The sequence below is a fragment of the Girardinichthys multiradiatus genome, chromosome 18 (assembly GCF_021462225.1).
Source record: "Girardinichthys multiradiatus isolate DD_20200921_A chromosome 18, DD_fGirMul_XY1, whole genome shotgun sequence".
Classification (NCBI taxonomy): Eukaryota; Metazoa; Chordata; class Actinopteri; order Cyprinodontiformes; family Goodeidae; genus Girardinichthys; species Girardinichthys multiradiatus.
Window position 1 is genome coordinate 49,164,316 of NC_061810.1, and position 21,259 is coordinate 49,185,574.

At 39.5% G+C, this 21,259-nt stretch overlaps 3 protein-coding genes and 1 long non-coding RNA gene across 4 annotated transcripts; 3 read left to right on the top strand and 1 right to left on the bottom strand.

Annotated features, from left to right (window-relative positions):
* Positions 1 to 1,099: 1,099 nt before the first annotated feature.
* On the top strand, positions 1,100 to 5,240 carry LOC124884244 (E3 ubiquitin-protein ligase TRIM39-like). The gene is made up of 2 exons (XM_047392053.1): positions 1,100 to 1,232; positions 3,243 to 5,240. Exon 2 carries the CDS (start codon positions 3,245 to 3,247, stop codon positions 5,012 to 5,014), a length of 1,770 nt encoding a protein of 589 aa, XP_047248009.1. The 5' UTR covers positions 1,100 to 1,232; positions 3,243 to 3,244; the 3' UTR covers positions 5,015 to 5,240.
* A 172-nt stretch (positions 5,241 to 5,412) lies between these two features.
* LOC124884025 lies at positions 5,413 to 7,781 on the bottom strand. Its single transcript, XR_007042368.1, has 3 exons — positions 7,649 to 7,781; positions 6,583 to 6,696; positions 5,413 to 6,143 (listed from the first exon to the last, which is right to left on the bottom strand). It is a non-coding gene; the product is annotated as an uncharacterized LOC124884025 (long non-coding RNA).
* On the top strand, positions 7,721 to 11,974 carry LOC124884023 (zinc finger protein OZF-like). The gene is made up of 2 exons (XM_047391611.1): positions 7,721 to 8,037; positions 9,425 to 11,974. Exons 1-2 carry the CDS (start codon positions 7,935 to 7,937, stop codon positions 10,819 to 10,821), a joined length of 1,500 nt encoding a protein of 499 aa, XP_047247567.1. The 5' UTR covers positions 7,721 to 7,934; the 3' UTR covers positions 10,822 to 11,974.
* Positions 11,975 to 18,333: 6,359 nt separating this feature from the next.
* On the top strand, positions 18,334 to 19,961 carry LOC124884024 (zinc finger protein OZF-like). Its single transcript, XM_047391612.1, has one exon. It carries the CDS (start codon positions 18,357 to 18,359, stop codon positions 19,623 to 19,625), a length of 1,269 nt encoding a protein of 422 aa, XP_047247568.1. The 5' UTR covers positions 18,334 to 18,356; the 3' UTR covers positions 19,626 to 19,961.
* Positions 19,962 to 21,259: the final 1,298 nt, after the last annotated feature.

Consider the following 21,259-nt stretch of genomic DNA (forward strand, 5'->3'; position numbering starts at 1 on the left):
GGGTTTATAAAAAGGTTAAAATGCATAAGCGCAGATGGCGCGCTATGAGCGATCTTCTGTTTAAAATCAGCCTTCAAGTAAAGGTTATCTTAACTTTAAAACATACAAAGAACACAAACCGGATAGCATGCTACGGTGCCACGGTGGTGCAAGCCGTGGTCCTTCCTTCAGACTCGGCTTGTAGAAACAACTTCTCTGCCGGGGATCTCTCTGCGACACAGTTTTGCTTCTGCGGGACTTCGGAGAGAAAGGTAAGCAATTCTTACACCTTAATTTCCCTGTTCATGAATGAAAATACCGGATACACAGACAGTATTTCATCCTACTTAACTTTGCATATGATCGATGATCGTATGGCTTTGGATCCAGTTGAATTTATGTCTTTTTGCCAGCAAAAGACACCAGCGCGCTTTGTTCCCTCCTATCCCAATGGTCATCGGTGTGGAAGAGAAAGACTTGTGGAAAGGTGGGGGCTTATATGCGGGCACTGTCATCATGGGAAGTCCTCTGCTACCTCCCTTTTTCCCTTCGGAGTTTTAATGTTGAAATCCATGACTGTAGGTCCCAACACATAGGTAATATATATCCTGTTAAATCACCTACCACCATGTTTAAATTACAGTGTTTTGATATTTTGTTAAATGCTGTATTAATTTTTGAATCAGAAAAAACACAACTGGATGATGAGCAACTGTTAATATCATTCGAAACTGAGACTGAGTCTCAGTTTAGGAAAATGTATTCTTGATTTATTGATCATTCACTTGATCCAACTTTAGAACTGGAAAATAATTGAACTGAACTACATGGGTATAAACTGAAGTTAACTGGAATTTGAATCTGACCGAATTGGATTTAGTCAGAATTTAAATCTAAATAACTGGATTTAAACTGGCCTTTTTTCTATAAAATATCCACTCGAAATGGACTCTCTTTGTATGACCTCAACTAATGTTGAATACAATAGTCATGTATCTGGAAAACGTTTTCTCTGATCTTTTGGTAACCTTGCAGACAGGACCAGTAAGATCCAAATATCTTCTTTCTCTCACAGTTTATGAGTTCTTCTTCCATCATGGTTCAGAGATATTATAGAGGCAGCAGCAGAGCTCCATACCGGGGAGGAGCCCATGCTCAGCTGCCTCTGCTGCCAGGAAGGAAACGTGAAACCTAATATTTTCAAGCAGCTGCTTTTCGTGAGACAGAAAATAAGCGGTCCTCCAAACTCTCAGGTAAGATCTGGCTTTATTACCAAACTCCACCAGCATTGTACTCAACTTCATCTTGTCTTTTTGTTCCCAGTGTCCCTACAGATCCCAGCTTTTCAGAAAACTTGTTTTTATCTTTGTAGTGAATCAGCAACATGTTCCTTCTTACATAACTTTGTCTGATCATCGATATTCACATTCATTACAGTGCATCAAAGAAGGAAAACTGCATAAAAATGAGAGAAAGTAACAGAGAAAAAATGAGGAAACCCCCACAGTTGGCTCAACGGCAGCATATCCACACCCTAAAAAACACAACAAAAGGCAGAAAAACAATCGACAATTCGAAGAAAAACACTGAAATATATCCAGATTCGTCAAACAAAGAAATGACTCAATAACAGGCAGGCCAGACGGGTTTAAACCTGACATTTTCCACTTTGGAGACTTTTGAGTTCATGGAGGTTAACTTTCTAGTGTTCGGTTGTTGTACTGAGGCTAAATCCTGTTTTCATGTTGCCAGCACTTTCTCTTTCTGTGGCTGTAAATATAACCTTCCAATAAATGAAGGCGCAGATATTCTTTATAAAATCATTCTTCCCTAATCCTTTAATACATTTTGCTCTGTGTGTGTTATATTGCTGACCTTATTAGCATTTCATACATTTTAAAGGTTTTTGGTGACACAAACATCATGTTTATGCAAAGCATGAATATTTCCAGAATGTACCTTTGGTTTTTAAGACTTCTTCAGTTCATCCAGGCGTGTTGAACATCAGCATCTGGACCAGGACCAACTTCTAAATGACGTGACCAATTCTTGCTTTTTAATCATTAAACTGGATCTCAGTGGACATACGTTGGGGGGTTTATTGGCCTTAGAACTTCAATGTTATGAAGTTTGAGCCAATCAGTTCTCATCTTAATCATGTGAGATTAGCACCATCATGACTCTGGACTCAGAGTAGTCTTCATCAAGCTTGAGGTGACTCCATCTGGGAAAGTGACCCATCTGGTCTTGGTCCTTCCTGCCCAGTGTCAGTTTGTCCTTTATGTATGAAGATGCACTGACACCAGGCTTGGCTGGCCCATTGCGTCAATCCATCCTATTTAACACCTTTCACTTCAGTTCTGCTTTACTCAGACCAGGGGTCTGCAACCTGCGGCTCCGGGGCCACATAAGGCTCTTTAGGCCCTGAATGGGGTCTCAGTATACAACCCCATAAATGAACTTGGTGGTGTTAAAGGTCAAGATAATAAAAAGTCTAGTTTTAGCAGTTTTTTCTCTGTGCTTTCAAGCAATTTCTGCACAGAATGTCCACAACAGACAAGAAATTTGGGTTTTTGTTAACTCAGGAGTCTGTAGTTATAAATACCTATGAGCTATCTTTGTTTTCAAAGGGATCTTGCAGCTTTAGACAAATTTTATTTAGCTAGACTGAGGGTGTAAATGTCTCTCTGGACTGTAAAGGCTGCTGATGTCTGGTTTAGACAGAAGACAGTGTTGTATTTCCTGCGTCTATTCAAGGAAAATTAACTTAATGAGAAGCAGGTGAGGTGGTGGCTGGGCTTAAACTAATTACAGGTAAGGTTTTCAGGAATAAATACTTGTTTATATTCTTTATAATCTGTGCATCATTCATGCTTTTCATTTTTAATCGACAATTAAAATTAATAAACACAGGTTATTTAATTGTTCTTTATTGTGACATCAGAAAAGAAAAATGTAAAATCTAAATAAACTCAGAGATTTTTGCTGAAGTTCTTAAAAGCTAAAATGTGCTAAATATGTAAAGATGTAATTATTTTATGCTTGTTAGGAAACATGGATGATGGTGTCTGATCTGCCATCATTGACACCCTAGATGCTGAACTACAGTCTCAGCTCTCTTCTTCATCAATGAACCCTGAGCTAAACTAGATAAACTCTAAATTGACTTAAAATAAGTTTAATTTGTGATAAACGAGATTTTTCTGTCATGCTTGTTTGGTCCTCTCGGTGAATGACAATGATGATGATGATTTCTCCTTCAGATATGGCTTCAGTCAACACATCTCAGGACCAGTTTCAGTGTTCAATCTGCCTGGATGTCTTCAGTGAACCTGTTTCCACTCCCTGTGGTCACAACTTCTGCAGGAGCTGCATTAAAGACTACTGGGACAAGAGTGAAGTTAAGCAGTGTCCGCTGTGCATGAAGACCTTCCTCAGTGCTCCAGAGCTACAAGTCAACTCAGAGTTTAGAGACATTTTAGAGCTTTTTAAGAAAATTGGAGCTGTAGATGATGACAGCAGCTCTCCTGGCCACCCCTCACATGTGCCTTGTGACCTCTGCTCTGAGGTGAGGTGCAACGCTGTAAAATCCTGCCTCATTTGTTTGGCATCTTACTGTGAATCTCACCTGGAGCCTCATCACAGAGTTCAGGCATTAAAGTGGCACAAACTGGTCAGACCTGTGGTGTCACTGGAGAGCAGAGCTTGCAATAAACACAACAAGTTAAAGGAGTTCTTCTGCAGGAAAGAGAAGAGCAGTGTGTGCGCAGTGTGCATGAGGGACGACCATGTGATGCATGATGTTGTCTCTGTAGAGGAGGAGCTGGAGGACCGGAAAACTCAGCTGTCGTCAATGAAAGTTAAAGTCAACCAAAATGTGGAAGAGAAGACCTTCAGTGTTCAAAGAATTCAAACATCTGTTAAGCAACGTCGCCAAAAAGTGGACAGAATCAAAGCTGAAGTGATGAAGTCCTTTGCAGCTCTGGTGGCCTTGACTGAGTCTAGAAAGGAGAAAGTAATCGATTTACTGGAGCGGAAGCAAAAAGCAGCAGAGCAGGAAGCTGAAGTGCTCTTCAAACAGCTGCAGGCTGAAGTTGCTGAGAACCAGAGGATCAGCAAGGAGCTAGAAGAACTTTTACAGTCCGAGGATAACTTCAAACTCCTGCAGGGCATCCCATTTGTATCTGCTCAGACAGATTTAGCATCCTTCACTCCCAGAGACCAAATCTTCCTGCAGGTGGAGACTGTGAGGATGGCGGTGGCCAGAACTGAGGAGGTGCTCAATGAACAGGTGGAGAACATTATCAGAGAAGCTAATCAGACTGAGGAAGAGGAACCAAGAGATCCCCAAACAGACAAGGTATTTAATGATGAGCTTGAGAAAATCCAGCAGGAATATGCAACAAAAGTGACTCTGGATCCAAACACTGCACATCCGTCGCTCATCGTCTCACAGGACAGGAGACAGGTGAGGAATGGAGGCTACAAGAAGAAAGTTCCTGACAATTTCTCCAGGTTTGACAGTCTCCACTACATCCTGGGAAACGAGGGCTTTTCCTCCGGCAGGCTCTACTATGAGATTGCCCTGAACAGCCAAACGACGTGGGAGGTTGGAGTGACGAGAGAAACTATCAGCCGGAAAGGTTTGAATTTATCTCTCACTCCTGAAAATGGATGCTGGACACTGGGTTGTTACTGGGGACGATGCCAAGCTAACTCTAATCCTCCTGTGATCCTACCAAAAAGGCCTGAGAAGCTCGGCGTGTTTGTGGATTACAGTCAGAGTCTGGTCTCTTTCTACGACGTAAATGACAGGGTTCTGATTTACTCTTTTACAGAGTGTTCTTTCTCTGCAGGTACAGTAGCTCCTGCTGCTGAGATTCCAAATGCATCTTTCAAAAGCAGCTTATGGAAATGCCGGACTTACACTGGCACATCAACAAACTCCATGATCTACCCAATATTTAGACCCAGCTCTGAGGAGATGGGTGTTCCTCTGCAGATCCTTGCAGTCAGGTGCAAAAAGAGAAAATAATAAATCAGATCAACTCTGATTTTACCTGATCAATCATTTACCTAACCAAGCAGTTCAGTGATTTATTTTTCAAAAAACATATATCATGTGATGATGAAATCAATTCAAATTAAAAAATACTTTATTAATCCCAAAGGGAAATTAAATGTTGTTGTAGCTCATATTCTGCAGGTTTCCTCAAAGAGTCGTTGTAGATGCTGATGGCTGTGGGCAGGAAGGATCTCCTGTAGCGCTCCGTCTTACAGCAGATCTGAAGAAGCCTCTGACTGAAGACACTGTTGTTGTAGGACAGTCTGATGAAGAGGATGCTCAGGGTTCTCCATAATGTTCTTCATTTTATGAAGAATCTGTCTTTCCACAATGATCTCCAGAGGTTCCAGAGGAGTCCCCAGAACAGAGCCAGCCTTCTTTATCAGCTTGTTGAGCTTTTTTAAGTCCCTGGTTCTGATGCTGCTTCCCCAGCAGATGATGGTAGAAGAGATCAGACTTTCCACAACAGACTTATAGAAGATATGCAGCATCTTCCTGCAAACAAGATGAAGATAATGTGGATTTAAAAACCCTGAATAAATGTCTGCAGAAAGTTCATCTCCAGCTGAAAGAGCCTTTTAAATTTAAATTCATCTCGGTGTTGATCGCTCTTGTTGAACAAACACCAGTGACTGGTCTGCAGACGAATGCATCAGGGTTCATGACTAAGCACTGCCATCTTGTGGTCACTTTATAGAACTACATCTTTGTCTTTTCACCTCACAGAGGACGTTCCCGCTAAACATATCCACCTTTTACATATTAGAAATGATTAACTTTTATTTTCCTCGGTAAATAAGGACGCCACCTTTCATTGGTTCTTATATCCGGAGCATCCACGTCTACTCTGCCATTCTGTGATGTTAGATAGTTGGACTAATCAACAACAAAAATAAACAAGCTGATTAATTAAACTCTGCACTGTACCCTTATTTCTCATTACTGCACACTCAGTCAACAAAATGTTTTATTAATCTATTTTTAATTTATGTATTAACCAGGACAGTGCATGTTTATAACAGTACACCTGGAACACGCCAGAACTTGCCAAAGCCTAGTTTTTATCTGTAGTCCTGTGGGTCAGCTATACAGTGGCACCCTAGAAGAAGCATAAAATATTATAAACAATGAATCAAACAACAATAGAGGCAACATATTGAGATACAAGCAGCAGTACCACAGGGTATAGTAAAAGCATAATAGCAACAATGTAAGTATCGTGCAAGACAGGTTAAAAGATAGATGCAGAATAAAATAACAAACTTGCTTGACTGCTACATTTTCCATTCAGACAAAGATAACCTTAGTAAAAACAAAAGGCAGCTTTCAAATGATGATTTCATTTTTAAGGGTACAAATCTATCCAAACCAACCAGGTGAAAAACTAATCTGGTACATAAAAGTCATTTCCAAACATGTGTGTTTTCAAGCATTTCAAGGGAGATGAATGTTTTTGTACCTGCTAGATAAAAACTCCTAAATTATGTGTTAATAAAACAATAAGCTGCTTTGAAAACCTGTTAAAGCTCTCGGCTCACCAAATGTCTTAAATGGCCGTCAAATCCCTACGAAGATGGTGGACGCAATGACGTCAAGCTGATGCTGTGTGGGCGGGGCTTCCGCTCTCTGCGCCAGCGGGTTGTCAGTGTGGACTGGGGAAATAGATTCAGATTCACAGCGCAGCTATTCAGAAAGCAGGCCGGACATACTGCACTCATTGCTTAGAATACGGAACAAAATCCAAAGAAACCGAGAGCCAAGAAACAGCAGATAAGATGGCAAAATGAGCAACAACAAGACAAGTCAAATTTACAGTAAATACGAGCAAATCAGGAGCAAGACGTTTTATTAAACAAAAACTAGAGGAAAACTGGGAGAAAGAATGAAAGATGAAGAAATCTAAGGAAGATGGTAATGTGGAAGAGATGAGAACTGGAAGGAAAAACAGAAGAGAAATTATTAACAAGAGTAAGATCTGAATACCCTGGATTCAACAATACTTTATTCAGAATCTTCAACATCGTACAGGAAAATGTCAACCTTGTGGTGAGGCTGAGATAGAAAATGATAGAAAATGTCATTTTAGTGTCCGATATGAGTGAGACAAAATGATGGAAGAATTTAGAAAAAAAAAACAAAAAAACATTTCATGTAATGAATATACTGCAAAAACAATCAGTAAGTAAAATAATTCAAATTCTAATTAAATTCTTTGGGAAAACATCATTAATAGGATATGATAATGCCCTTTTATGACCAGCAGTTGGAGCAAGATCCTTTGTGTTTTTTTGGGTTTTTGTTCACAGAGCAGCAGCAGGAAAGTCATTAGTATGATAAAAAAAAAAAAGCCGTTTATCAACCTGTGTAGCTATAATCACCACTTAATTCATGGTCAATAATTTGACATTTTACATTCCAATTAAAGTAATTATTATTTTTATTAAGACTGTATGTTTTAATTTCTTTAGTATAATGTCTTAGGAGTATATTATTTTAATAAAGAAGATAATAATCATATTCTTCAAACATTTAATCGCTTTTAAATCCGTTGAAACCGAACCTCCAGCATTCAGTAAACGATTGACGAGGCCGATTGTTCCCTACCAATATGGCGGATGCATCGACGTGGGCGGGACTTCCGGGAGTTTCACCCCTGGCACTAATGCGCAGACTCGTGCTTCTCTCCGGTTCAATGGCGGCAGTTGGAGCGTCGTCCTTCGTGTTTTCTTGGGTTTTTGTTGACGGAGCAGCAGCGGGAGAGTTAATAAAGATGTAAGATAGAAACAGCAGCAGTTGATGAACTCTGGAAAGAAGAGAAACGGTTTGAAGCTCAGCAGGAACTGCTCAGTAACGGTTGAAGGAAAGTTTGGAGAGAGAAAAGCTACCAGAGATGTGGAGACAGCAGGTCAAACAGCGACTGGATGCAGCAGAGGAGCAGAGACACGAAATACTGGATGCTGCTTTCAGCCCCGAAGATCGGCTGCAGTCATTAGGTTTGGATGTTTTCATTGTTCCGAGCAGCTGAAGGGATGCTAGCTGCAGGTTAGCAGCAGCTTTACAGTCAAACAGCGGATGTTAGCTTGCAGCTAAATATGATCTCCACCAGTACAGGGTGTATTACGGTAGAAGTGCTGTATGGGTTCTGCCTGAGGAAGAAGGAAGCTGCGGAGGCATCTTTAGATTGATTTCTTTCTGACATTGAATCAGAGTTAAGATAAGAAAAGTCATGAGATTTTAATGTAAATTTAGCAAAACTGTTATGCTAATTCTTGTTTTTATACCTTGACGGCCTTTAATGTCAACCTTAGAAACAAAAGTAAGGCAAAACTTTAACTAGACCTTAGTTAAACATATAAAGTCTGCAGTAGCAATATTAGTTAACAGTTTTACCGATAAAATACTTTAACATCTGTCATTTTGACCAATTATTGGTCTTTTATTTATATAAGCTTCTGAAATAAAAATAGAAACAAGAAATGCTTTCAGTTTGGGTTTTTCTTTTTGCAGTGACACCAAACATGTACAGTCAGAGGATCTTCTCATGGGAACCGTTTTAGAGATAACTCAACATATATTTTCACCACTTGTAATCTGGAGCAATATGATCAATCTCTCAAACAGGTGTTCATTTAAAAGATAAAACCCCACAATATGGTGACATTATGGTTTACAAGGACCACCACTGTGTTTAGGGCTTTATTAAACTGACTTATTATTTTCCAAATACCATCCCAGGACACGCAAAAAGATACCAAAATGGGCAGAAGCAGCAGTCAGATAGCTACAATAATATTTATCCTGAACAAAATACAATTATTACAAGTAAACTTAGAGATATGAATGTTTAGATTATTAGTGGTAGAAATGATATTTTAAGTTATCTAGAATTCCAGCTGAAAGTTATTTCAAAATCCCAAATTTATCCTGTAAAGAATGACAGTTGAGTGTTAATAGGAAGAATTTCATTCTAGATATCTGAAAGTTTAGTTTTAAGTGAGTAGGAAGAATTGATTTATGCATACTTGTTGAAATATCTCCCTGTTATTAAATGTAAACCCGGCTTGCCATAAGGAATGCTGGGTGGCTCCATATAGTCAATGGAAACTCTGCTCACTCCTTAAATCTTTGGGACATTTTATTGAAGGGAATTTAATCTGTAAGAACCCTATGGCACAACTTATTAATGCTTTTAAAACTGTAACTTTTCAAACCTCTACTTTACTTGAGATCCCTAAAAGTCACTTTGTTAGCATCAGCTCCCATCCACAGGGCACTGTGAATTTATGGCAACCTGTCGTTGTGAATAAAAGATCTGGAGAACTTAGTTTAAGACGCATAGCAGTTACTGTTGTTCATATTGTGTTTAATTGTTGCCTGCAGATGTTCAGCAGATGCTGCTGGTTAAAGAGGCTCCTGAAGAACAGAGTCCTGGTGTGGACCACATAAAGGAGGAACAGGAGGAACTCTGGATCAGTCAGGAGGAAGGAGGGCAGCTCAGTGTGAAGGAAGAGACTGATGCCCCCAGGTGTCCAGAGACTCTCCACCTAAAGGAGGAACTCTGGACCGGTCTGGAGGGAGAGCAGCTCAGTGTGAAGGAGGCTGATGCAAACATGTTTCCATTAACTGCTGCTCCTCTGAAGAGTGAAGATGATGAAGAGAAACCTCTGTTCTCACAGCTTCATCAAATAGAAAACAGAGATATTCCAACCAGTAGCGTAGCTGACCAGATGAAAGTAGAACCTGATGAAGAGGACTATGGAGAAGCAGAATCCAACAGGAAGACAGATCTGAACACTCATGGAGACACTTTCAACTCTTCTGAGACTGAAGACAGCGAGGAAGATGATGTGAACCATCCTGACTCAGGATCTGAGACTGAAGACAGTAATGATGACTGGAAGGAGAGCAGGACTCGTGAGTCAGGTGGAAACTCTGTCAGCAGATCTATAAACTGCTCTGACTGTGGCCAACAGTTTGATACCAAGCTCTCTCTTCAGACTCACATGGCAGATCATTCACCAAATAGCTCTTCAGCTAATAGAAAATGTTTTAGCGAAAAGAAAAATGTAGACACACCAAAGAAAGACCAAAAGGGTTTAAAATGTGATGAATGTGGTAAAAGTTTTGAGAAGAAAAATCATCTAAACAAACACATGAGAGTTCACACTGGAGAAAAACCATTTGGGTGTCATCTTTGTGGCCAAAGTTTTAGTATTAAATCAACTTTAAACAGTCACATGAGGGTCCACACTGGAGAGAAACCATTTGGTTGTGATGTTTGTGGACATAAATTTAGCATAAAGTCATCTTTAAACAAACACATGAGAATACACACAGGAGAGAAACCATTTGCCTGTGATGTTTGTGGGCATAAATTTAGCGTGAAATCAGCATTAAATATGCACATAAAAACCCACACAGGAGAGAAACCATTTGGTTGTGATGTTTGTGGACAAAGATTTAGCCGAAAGTCAACCTTGAATTTGCACACAAAAAACCACACGGGGCAGAAACAGTTTGTTTGTGATGTTTGTGGAAAAGGATTTAATGATAATTCATCTTTAAAAAAGCACATCAGGATCCACACAGGAGAGAAACCATTTGGTTGTGATGTTTGTGGGAAAAGCTTTAACGACAAGTCGACTTTAAAAAAACACATGAAAATTCACATTGTTTGTAATATTTGTGGAAAAACATTTAACCAAGAGGCAAGTTTAAACATTCACATGAGAATCCATGCAGAAGAGAAACATATGCTTATGATTTTATTGCCATAGATTCTCATGTGTAAGCTAACTGTAGAGACTCTCCTTAAAGTCTCTGTTAGTCCAGCTTGGAAGGTCCAGGTTTTATGTGTGAAAAGCTACAAACTGAGGAGGGGGGGACTGCTGCTCACTTATAAAACTTATACATCTGATGCTAATGAAGGTATCTCATTTATTCATAATATAGTTTGAGAAATTGTAGTTACAAAGCTGCCGTAGGTAACCTTTGGTAAAATGTACTTTTCACATATTTGTTAAAATTGTCACTATTCCTAACAGTAGCATATAGTTAGATAATTTGTGAAAATAAATCAAGCTCTTCTGGTTCCTCCCAGTGGTCCAACTGTCACTTGCAGAAAACACTGTTCCCAGTCAAAAACAAACAATCAGAGCCAGGAGGAATTAGCAGTGTCAATCTTTCTGGTGTATGAGCTACACACACCCTCCCTGCACAGCACATACTGTTATTTAAGCTAAAGATTGCTGGTGTGGTGCAGCCCTGATAATATGGGCAGGCTAGTTATAGTGAGCCATATCATTAATGTTTTGTCTCTACCTGTGAATGTGCCATAGCTGTTTATCTGCCGTGATCTGTGGCCCTGCTTACTAGCCTTCATGGCAGGCTGAGCTGTGGGGGGAAGGCTGTAGCACAGCCGAGAGCAAGGGAGAAAGTCCTGTAAGGTGTGCTTGTTCAAATTTTCAGGCTAAGTCCATGATGTCATGGACCCCCGATGATGGCAGATAAACAGTTATGGCACATTTACTGGTAGGGACAAAACATGCAGTGGACTACAAAATCACAGCGAGAAATAGAAATGGCACTGGTCCAATAGTACATTCTCTGTTTCAACAGTTTAGTAGAATAAAAAAAATATTCACAACAGTATTGGAATTCATTTAAATTGAATTCTAACTCACCTAAAATCAGGTAAGTGAATCAGAAGGAACATGTGGATTTACAGAGGAAAGTCCAGATAGATTTTAAATATTTTAGCTGTGCTGATTGTTGGAAACGTTTTAGCAAGAAACAATATTTAAAAATCCACACAGATCCACAAAGGAGAGAAACCATTTGTTGAAAAGATTTAACTACAAGTCCCTTTTAAGAACACATGAAGTCCACACTAGAGGGTGACACGGGAGTGGATTTTCTCTCCTGTCCCATCCCGCTCCCACAGAAAAATGTCTTGTCCCATCCCAATCCCAGGCCAGCATAACGAAAAAAATCCTGTCCCGTCCCACTCCTGGTAAATTGACTCCCACTCCTGTCCCGCTCCCATTTTTGTTTTCTTCATTTAGTCTTTTGGTAATTTCTTTCTTTGAAGGACCAGTTAGGTCCCTGTTTTTAGCTGTAGTAAAGGCCAGTTAAAGTAAAAAGAATAATAATGAAGAAATAATAAAATATCAAACAAGGAAACAGACCATGCCTATCTTAGCTGAATAAACAAAATGTACATAGTTGTATTTTACTCATTTATTAAGTGATCGTTTCTTTTGAACAATGACATTATTTTTATGTTTCAAGTTGCTGAAATTAAAGAAAAATCCACCTAGTAAGAGAACTGTACTTGGTGAACAAAAGGCCAAAAAGGCATTACCTTCATAATTTAGAAACTGTACCTCAATGGTTCACAGTCCTGGTCCTCAGGGACCCCTTCCCTGCAAGTTTTAGATGTGTGTCTGCTCCAGAACACCTGATTTAAATTCTGACATGACCTCCTATACAGGCATCAAGAATGGAGGGTCAAACTGGACAAAATTAATACAATAAAATCATCATTAAATAAATAAATGTTGTTAATGTCCCATAAGTGAAGTAAATGTAACATGAAAGAAATGTAACATTAAATGTGCCATTAAATTAAAGGTACCATTTATTTATTTAATACATCATTAGAAATAATAAATGTACCATTATATCATGAAATGGACTATTATGCAATTAAATGTACCACTGAATATTTAAGTATAATTTTAAAGACGACATGACGTAATTAGTGGTACACTTAATATTTAATGATGTATTAAATAAATTGTACATTTAATGGTACATTCAATTTTTTTCTATTTCACAACATATTTATTTAATATCTTCCCTTTTAATCTTCAATAGTCGAGTGATGAAGCCTTTCTATACGGAGTCCGCGAGGGGACATGGGGGGGATGTTTCCTCTTTCTTTTTACGTTCTCACGCAATAGTCTTTGCGTTATTTAGCAATACTTTGTGGGATAGTTTCTAAACCCGATAACTGCAAAAATGAAACAAACACTACACCCGTTTTGAGATTTATTGAGTTTTATTTTGAAATCAGCATTAAATAAAATTATCTTCAAATCAGACTAAAAGACAGTTTTTATCCACAAGCTGTCAAACAAACTACTGAACAATAAAACTGCACAAAACCACATCTGACCCTTTATTTCCTTATTACTGCTGCATGATGTGTACTTTTTTTTACGCCATTAGTGTTTTTGTTTTTATCGTGACTTGAACGGTTCTTCTTATCCTAAGCATTTTATCGCACTGTTTACAGCGTGTTAACCTGCATATGACAAATAAACCATATCAATCACATATCAGTGTTTGTTTTATGAGCAGTTTATCATCTGTGCTGTTGCTCCAAAATGCCGAACGCAAAAGTATTGCGTGGAGACGCAAAATAAATAAATTTCCCCATGTCCCCTCACAGGCTTCTGTACCTTACCTCTTAAATCTTTAGCGCACATGCAGCAATTTTGTTGGTCAGATGAGACTTGACACATGTTGGTACTTTTGGTTTGATGAATGAAGAGATGCAGGACTGATTTAATCCAAAATGTCCCTTAATCACTGGTGAACTTGATTACAACTAAACACGTTTTACAAGCAGCAGACTGCGTGTTAACACCGCTACATTCAACTCTCCTGAAGTTCGGTAATATTTGCGACTTTCCTGTCAACTCTATGAGTTCAATAAATAAGTCCTTATTTCTGACTTTACGTTGCTAATCCAATTTTACCACGTCCAGTTCTCCACCTGCGTTTGTTCCCTCCATTCTGAACGCAGGTGGAAAACATCGATCAGAAGCACTGTTGGCTTGTGGGTCATGTAGTTCGTTTGACTCACATTATAGTATAGGCTTCTTGGAAAAAAACTACACAATGGCGGCGTCGATTCAAGTTTTTTTTTCTTAAAGTTTATAACAAAGTCTCAGTTTACATTTCCAAAGAAAACTGATCCTAGTTTATTTTCCCTCCTATTGGTTAGTTCCTGCTCCCGTTCATTTTTTATCCTGTACCGTCCCAATCACGGGATCTTTACTGATGCTGTCTCCCGTCCCGCGGGTTTCCCGTGGGAATCCCGTGACCTGTGGGACTCCCGAAAAAATGTCAGCCTCTAGTCCACACAAGAGAGAAACCGTTTTGTTGTGTTCAGTCTTGTAAGAGTTTTAACAAGAAACAATATCTAAAGAACAACCTGAGAATCCAAGCAGATGATAAACAATTTAGTTGTGATCTTTGTGGAAGATTTACCCACCAACCAAATTTAAGAAGACACATGCATGTCCACACAGAAGAGAAACCATTTAGTTGTGATTTCTGTCCACAATGATTTGGCTTTCAATCGAGTTTATACATCTAATAATCCAGGAGACAGACTGTATCATTGTGATTTTTGCAGGCTAGGATTTACCTGAAATGGAAAATTAAATGCGCATGTAAGGATTATGATTATTGATTAATATTCATCAAGAATTATAATTTAAAGTCATAATTTGAAAAAAATTAATTTCTTAACCAAAAATCATTACTTATGAATAGAAATCAGAGATGTCCTTTGGTGTTGTGATTATGGGCTCAAAGCTCTTTAATAATTACAAATTATTAACCAAACCACAAACTGTCAGTTTATTCAACCACTTCACCAAAGGTGGGGGAACTTTGACCTTGTTTTGACAGATAAATCACTCTTGCACGAAATAAACACAAATGCTCCTCTTAATTATATATATGAAGATTTATTGAAGCCAAATAATCCTGATATACTATTATTCTCGTCCAAAACCATCACCTAACTAACAAGCACTATTCTACACAAAGGGAATAAAAATGACTAACAATAATAATAAAAGAAAAATGTATATGCATTTAGCGTCTATGAAGATCAAACCAGTAGTTTTATGGACAAAATGTGTAATTTGGGTTAAATGGAAAGAGATGCTCCTTGTGTTGATGTCTTGATCGCAGCGATCAGCTGATAAACGGTGAGGCCACGCCCCTTTAGCCACAACCAGCTGATCGCTCCAGGTCTTGACAAGGTCATAAAACTCTGAGGCAGGAACTCAGTGGAAAATCTCCAGCAATAAAACTGGAACAAAGAGTGATCGGACCACAGTTGCTTTGAATGAAAAACTTTTAAAAGTCCAACTTCTAACTCCTGGCTGATATGAGATCAGCCGGACAAAACATTAACCACGCAGCAGCAAATCAAAACACCGCTCAGCATAAAACACTTCATTCAGTATTGCATGCAACAAGTTAATACCTGTGATTAACTACTGGTGATCCTACAGGGGTTGGACAATGAAACTGAAACACCTGGTTTTAGACCACAATAATTTATTAGTATGGTGTAGGGCCTCCTTTTGCGGCCAATACAGCGTCAATTCGTCTTGGGAATGACATATACAAGTCCTGCACAGTGGTCAGAGGAATTTTAAGCCATTCTTCTTGCAGGATAGTGACCAGGTCACTACGTGATACTGGTGGAGGAAAACGTTTCCTGACTCGCTCCAAAACACCCCAAAGTGGCTCAATAATATTTAGATCTGGTGACTGTGCAGGCCATGGGAGATGTTCAACTTCACTTTCATGTTCATCAAACCAATCTTTCACCAGTCTTGCTGTGTGTATTGGTGCATTGTCATCCTGATACACGGCACCACCTTCAGGATACAATGTTTGAACCATTGGATGCACATGGTCCTCAAGAATGGTTCGGTCGTCCTTGGCAGTGACGCGCCCATTTAGCACAAGTATTGGGCCAAGGGAATGCCATGATATGGCAGCCCAAACCATCACTGATCCACCCCCATGCTTCACTCTGGGCATGCAACAGTCTGGGTGGTACGCTTCTTTGGGGCTTCTCCACACCGTAACTCTCCCGGATGTGGGGAAAACAGTAAAGGTGGACTCATCAGAGAACAATACATGTTTCACATTGTCCACAGTCCAAGATTTGCTCTCCTTGCACTATTGAAACCGACGTTTGGCATTGGCATGAGTGACCAAAGGTTTGGCTATAGCAGCCCGGCCGTGTATATTGACCCTGTGGAGCTCCTGACGGACAGTTCTGGTGGAAACAGGAGAGTTGAGGTGCACATTTAATTCTGCCGTGATTTGGGCAGCCGTGGTTTTATGTTTTTTGGATACAATCCGGGTTAGAACCCGAACATCCCTTTCAGACAGCTTCCTCTTGTGTCCACAGTTAATTCTGTTGGATGTGGTTCGTCCTTCTTGGTGGTATGCTGACATTACCCTGGATACCGTGGCTCTTGATACATCACAAAGACTTGCTGTCTTGGTCACAGATGGGCCAGCAAGACGTGCACCAACAATTTGTCCTCTTTTGAACTCTGGTATGTCAGCCATAATGTTGTGTGCATTTCAATATTTTGAGCAAAACTGTGCTCTTACCCTGCTAATTGAACCTTCACACTCTGCTCTTACTGGTGCAATGTGCAATCAATGAAGACTGGCTACCAGGCTGGTCCAATTTAGCCATGAAACCTCCCACGCTAAAATGACAGGTGTTTCAGTTTCATTGTCTAACCCCTGTATATTGCAAATGACAATGTTTTATATGAGTCTGTCTTCTTTAAGGTTCATCCCCATCCAGCTCATCCACAAGGGCCACAGAGGTGCATAACGTCTTTGCAAGTTGTGTTGTAGAGGAGGAGAGGGAGGAGGACAGTGGCAATATGGAGTCACAGGACCGCCATTTGGTGCTACAGTACATGACTGACTCCAAGTGGACACGCTTCCAGTCTCTTTTCGACTTCTGGCAGGAGAGGTCAGGTGGGGTAGTGCCAGTTGCCAAGAAGCTGCTAGCAATCCCAGCAACAAGTACTCCTTCTGAGCGTAGTTTCAGTGCTGCTGGAAGACTGATTGAGGAGAGACGTTCCACCCTCAATTCAGAGAATGTAGATGCACTTTTGTTCCTACATAGCAACATATAAGGTTCCTGGACTCATTATCCAAGAATGTGTTTAATGTTAGATGGATGCGTTTATTCTTATAGTAAACCCTAATTAGTTTGTGGGTATTTTCTTGCAAATGGACAAATTCTAATATGCTTGCATCATATCCATCTTTATCTTTCACAAAACTGTGCGCAGTGGTTCTCAACCTTGCTCCTCAGGGACCATTCTACTGCATGTTTTAGGTGACTCCTTGCTGCCATACATCTGACTTAATTAAATGGGTGACATACAGGCTTCATCACTCGACTATTGAAGATTAAAAGGGAAGATATTAAATAATTATGTTGTGAAATAGAAAAAAAATTGAATGTACCATTAAATGAACAATTTATTTAATACATCATTAAATATTAAGTGTACCACTAATTACATCATGTCGTCTTTAAAATTATACTTAATTATTCAGTGGCACATTTAATTGCATAATAGTCCATTTCATGATATAATGGTACATTTATTGTTTCTAATTATGTATTAAATAAATAAATGGTACCTTTAATTTAATGGCACATTTAATGTTACATTTCTTTCATGTTACATTTACTTCACTTATGGGACATTAACAACATTTATTTATTTAATGATGATTTTATTGTATTAATTTTGTCCAGTTTGACTCTCCATTCTTGATGCCTGTATAGGAGGTCATGTCAGAATTTAAATCAGGTGTTCTGGAGCAGACAAACATCTAAAACTAGCAGGGAGGACCAGGGCTGTGAACCATTGAGATACAGTTTCTAAATTGTGAAGGTAATGCCTTTTTGGCCTTTTATTCACCAAGTACAGTTCTCTTACTAGGTGCATTTTTCTTTCGTTTCAGCAACTTGAAACATAAAAGTGATGTCATTGTTCAAAGGAAACAATCACTTAATAAATGAGTAAAATACAACTATGTACATTTTGTTTATTCAGCTAAGATAGGCATGGTCTGTTTCCTTGTTTGATATTTTATTATTTCTTCATTATTGTTCTTTTTACTTTAACTGGCCTTTACTACAGCTAAAAACTAACTGGTCCATCAAACACAGAAATTGCCAAAAGACTAAATGAAGAAAACTAAAATGGAAGTGGCACAGGAGTGGGAGTCGTTCTAAATGGGAGCGGGATGGGAGTGGGAGTCAATTTACCAGGAGTGGGACGGGACAGGATTTTTTTTTTTTATGCTGGTCTGGAAATGGGATGAGACAAGAGAGAAAATCCACTCCAGTGTCACCCTCTACTCTGGAGCGGTGTGGAAGGAGACCAGCTAAGACTGAAGGAGGCCAACAGGTTTACATCAACTGCAGTTCCTACAAAGAGTGAGGATGATGAAGAGAAACCTCTGTTCCTATTGCTTCCTCAAGTGCAAAGAGACAAAAAGTATCTTCCAACCAGCTGATCAGATGAAAGCAGAAACTGATGAAGAGGACTATGGAGGAGTAGAATCCAGCAGGAAGCCAGATCTGAACACTCATGGAGACACTTCCAACTCTTCAGAGACTGAAGACAGTGAGGAAGATGATGAAACTGTGAACCATCCAGACTCGTCAGACTTTGGGTCTGGAACTGAACGAAGTGAGGACGACTGGAAGGAGGACGGAGCTCCTGAATCTCAGAGTGGTAAACACTCGATTCAGGAACACATGATAAGTCATCCAAGAATGAGATCTTCAAGGTGTTCAGTTAATAGGACACGTTTTAGAGCGAGTAATGGTGACTCGCTGAGGGAAATCCAGACGGCTCTGAAATGTGTTTGTGGTGTCTGTGGTAAAAGTTTCAACAGAAAATATCTGAGTGTCCACATGAGGATCCACACAGGGGACAAACCATTTGGTTGTGATGTTTGTGGAAACAGATTTAAGCAAAAGGCACATTTACAAACCCACCTGAAAGTCCACACTGGTGATGAACCGTTTGGTTGTGATGTTTGTGGCAACAGGTTTAGGTTTAAGTCGACTTTAAAAACCCACCTGAGGATCCACGCAGGAGACAAAGTGTTTGGTTGTGATGTTTGTGGACAAAGATTTAAGAAAAAGACACATTTGAACCTGCACACCAAAATCCATACCGATTATAAGCTGTTTGGATGTGATGTTTGTGAACAAAGATTTAGCAAAAAGTCAACTTTAAAAGAACACCTGAGAATCCACTCAGGAGACAAACCATTTGTTTGTGATGTTTGTGGACACAGATTCCGATTGAAGTCAGCTTTAAACACACACATGAGGATTCACACGGGGGACAAACCGTTTGGTTGTGATGTTTGTGGACACAGATTTAAGCAACTTGGACATTTAAAAGCACACGCGAGAATTCACAGTGGTGACAAACCGTTTGGTTGTGATGTTTGTGGACAAACTTTTATTCAGAAGTCAACTTTAAATGGACACCAGAGAATCCACGCAGGAGACAAACCATTTGGTTGTGATGTTTGTGGACAAAGATTTAAATTTAAGTCGGCTTTAAACACACACCTGAGAATTCACACTGGTGATAAACCATTTGTTTGTGATGTTTGTGGACACAGATTTAAGCAGAAGGCACATTTAAAAATTCACATGAAAATCCATGCAGGTGATAAACCGTTTGGTTGATGCTTGTGAACACAGAGTTAGACATAAGTATTAAAAAGTCATATGAGAATCAACAGATGATGGGAAACCTGTAAATATTAAGAATATTGTTGGAGAAACAGGAATGTTCACATAAATCTAAAAACACTTTGTTTTTTTATTTGAAGCACTATTATTTTAACTGTTTAATTTATGCCAAACTCTGCATTTGAGTTGAAATGTAGATTTTGTTCGTAAAAACATTTGTGAGTCAAAGTCCAGACTTTTTCTAACATCCTTGTTATACTATATCAGCCTTTCATTTCAATGCAGTTAAAAGACTAGATGCCACATAAAATCTCCCTTTAACACCGTTAATACTATAGCAAACACTGTTTGATCTTTACATAAACTCGTCTGTCACGGAGTTTTAGGACCAGAATGTTTGCTCCGAGCGTTGCAGCTCTCACATGTCATGTATACTGCTGCATATTCCACGCTCTGCAGAGGCTTCATTCACCTGAGAATGCAGGAGAGTCAAAGTGAAACTGTTGTCATCACTCTGATTAATGTGGCTAATAATTATCTGACCTCGTATTGGTGCTGATAGAGCATTGAAATTTAATTCCCTGATGATCAGCTGATCCTTTAATATGAAATAATTCTAGAATTGCGCCGCTCAAGGTGGCAGCAGGTTGGAGTAGCTCTGTTACTTTTGATTCTGATTTATTCTTTTTTGGGAACTATTCCTCTTGTGGTGGATACAGTGGATTTTTTTTGGATGACTGTCCACTCCAGTGTCGGATGCTGTGCAGCTTGGAGGATTTTTTATAATACTTTCTATTTTTGAACATTTGTTATGATGCATTGCCATGGCAACGGGGTTGTTTCTTACAACCGGGAGCAGCTGATTAATATCTCAAAAGCTCAAATAATACTTCAACTACAACCCCAGATCCCTGATGAGTTGAAAAGGAGACGCCGTGGATGCAGAGCAGGAGCTAAGAGAAGAGAGAGAAGGAGGAAGTTCAAACAATCTCTTTCGTCGATTTTGATGGGCAATGTGAGATCGTTGGGAAACAAGTTGGATGAACTCCAAGTCCTACAAAGGACCCAGCCAGAGTACCTGGCATGCAGTATTATGTGTATTACTGAGACATGGCTGCAGGATCATATCCCCAACTCCAGCGTCTCTCTGCCGGGCTTTTTAACCATACGAGCACACAGAGATTTAAAGAGGAGCAGCAAATGTAAAGGAGGTGGACTGGCAGTACTTGTGAACAACAGATGGTGTAATCCAGAACATGTTACTGTGAAGTGTCATCTCTGCAGTCCAGATATTGAATTGTTGGCAGCAAGTTTTCATCCATATTATTTACCCAGAGAGTTCACCAGTGTTATTTTGGCAACAGTTTACTTTCCACTTTTAGCTGTTGCTGACACTGCATGTGATGCCATCAGCTCAGTTGTTGCTAAGCTACAGACACAAAATCCCAATGCTTTTGTGGCAATTTCTGGTGATTTTAACCATGCTTCACTCTCTGCTACACTTCCAACGTTTCAACAGTTTGTCAGCTGCTCTACCAGAGAAAACAAAACATTGGATATGTTTTATGCAAATGTCAAGGACTCATACATCTCTACAGCAATACCTTCTCTAAGCAAATCAGATCACA

What these genes read in the sequence shown, in the direction of transcription:
- LOC124884244 (XM_047392053.1), top strand. Translation starts at nt 3,245, where the DNA reads ATGGCTTCAGTCAACACATCTCAGGACCAGTTTCAGTGTTCAATCTGC.
- LOC124884024 (XM_047391612.1), top strand. Translation starts at nt 18,357, where the DNA reads ATGATGAAGAGAAACCTCTGTTCCTATTGCTTCCTCAAGTGCAAAGAG.
- LOC124884023 (XM_047391611.1), top strand. Translation starts at nt 7,935, where the DNA reads ATGTGGAGACAGCAGGTCAAACAGCGACTGGATGCAGCAGAGGAGCAG. An exon ending in AGATCGGCTGCAGTCATTAG is followed by an intron (nt 8,038 to 9,424) that starts GTTTGGATGTTT and finishes TGTTGCCTGCAG; the next exon opens with ATGTTCAGCAGATGCTGCTG.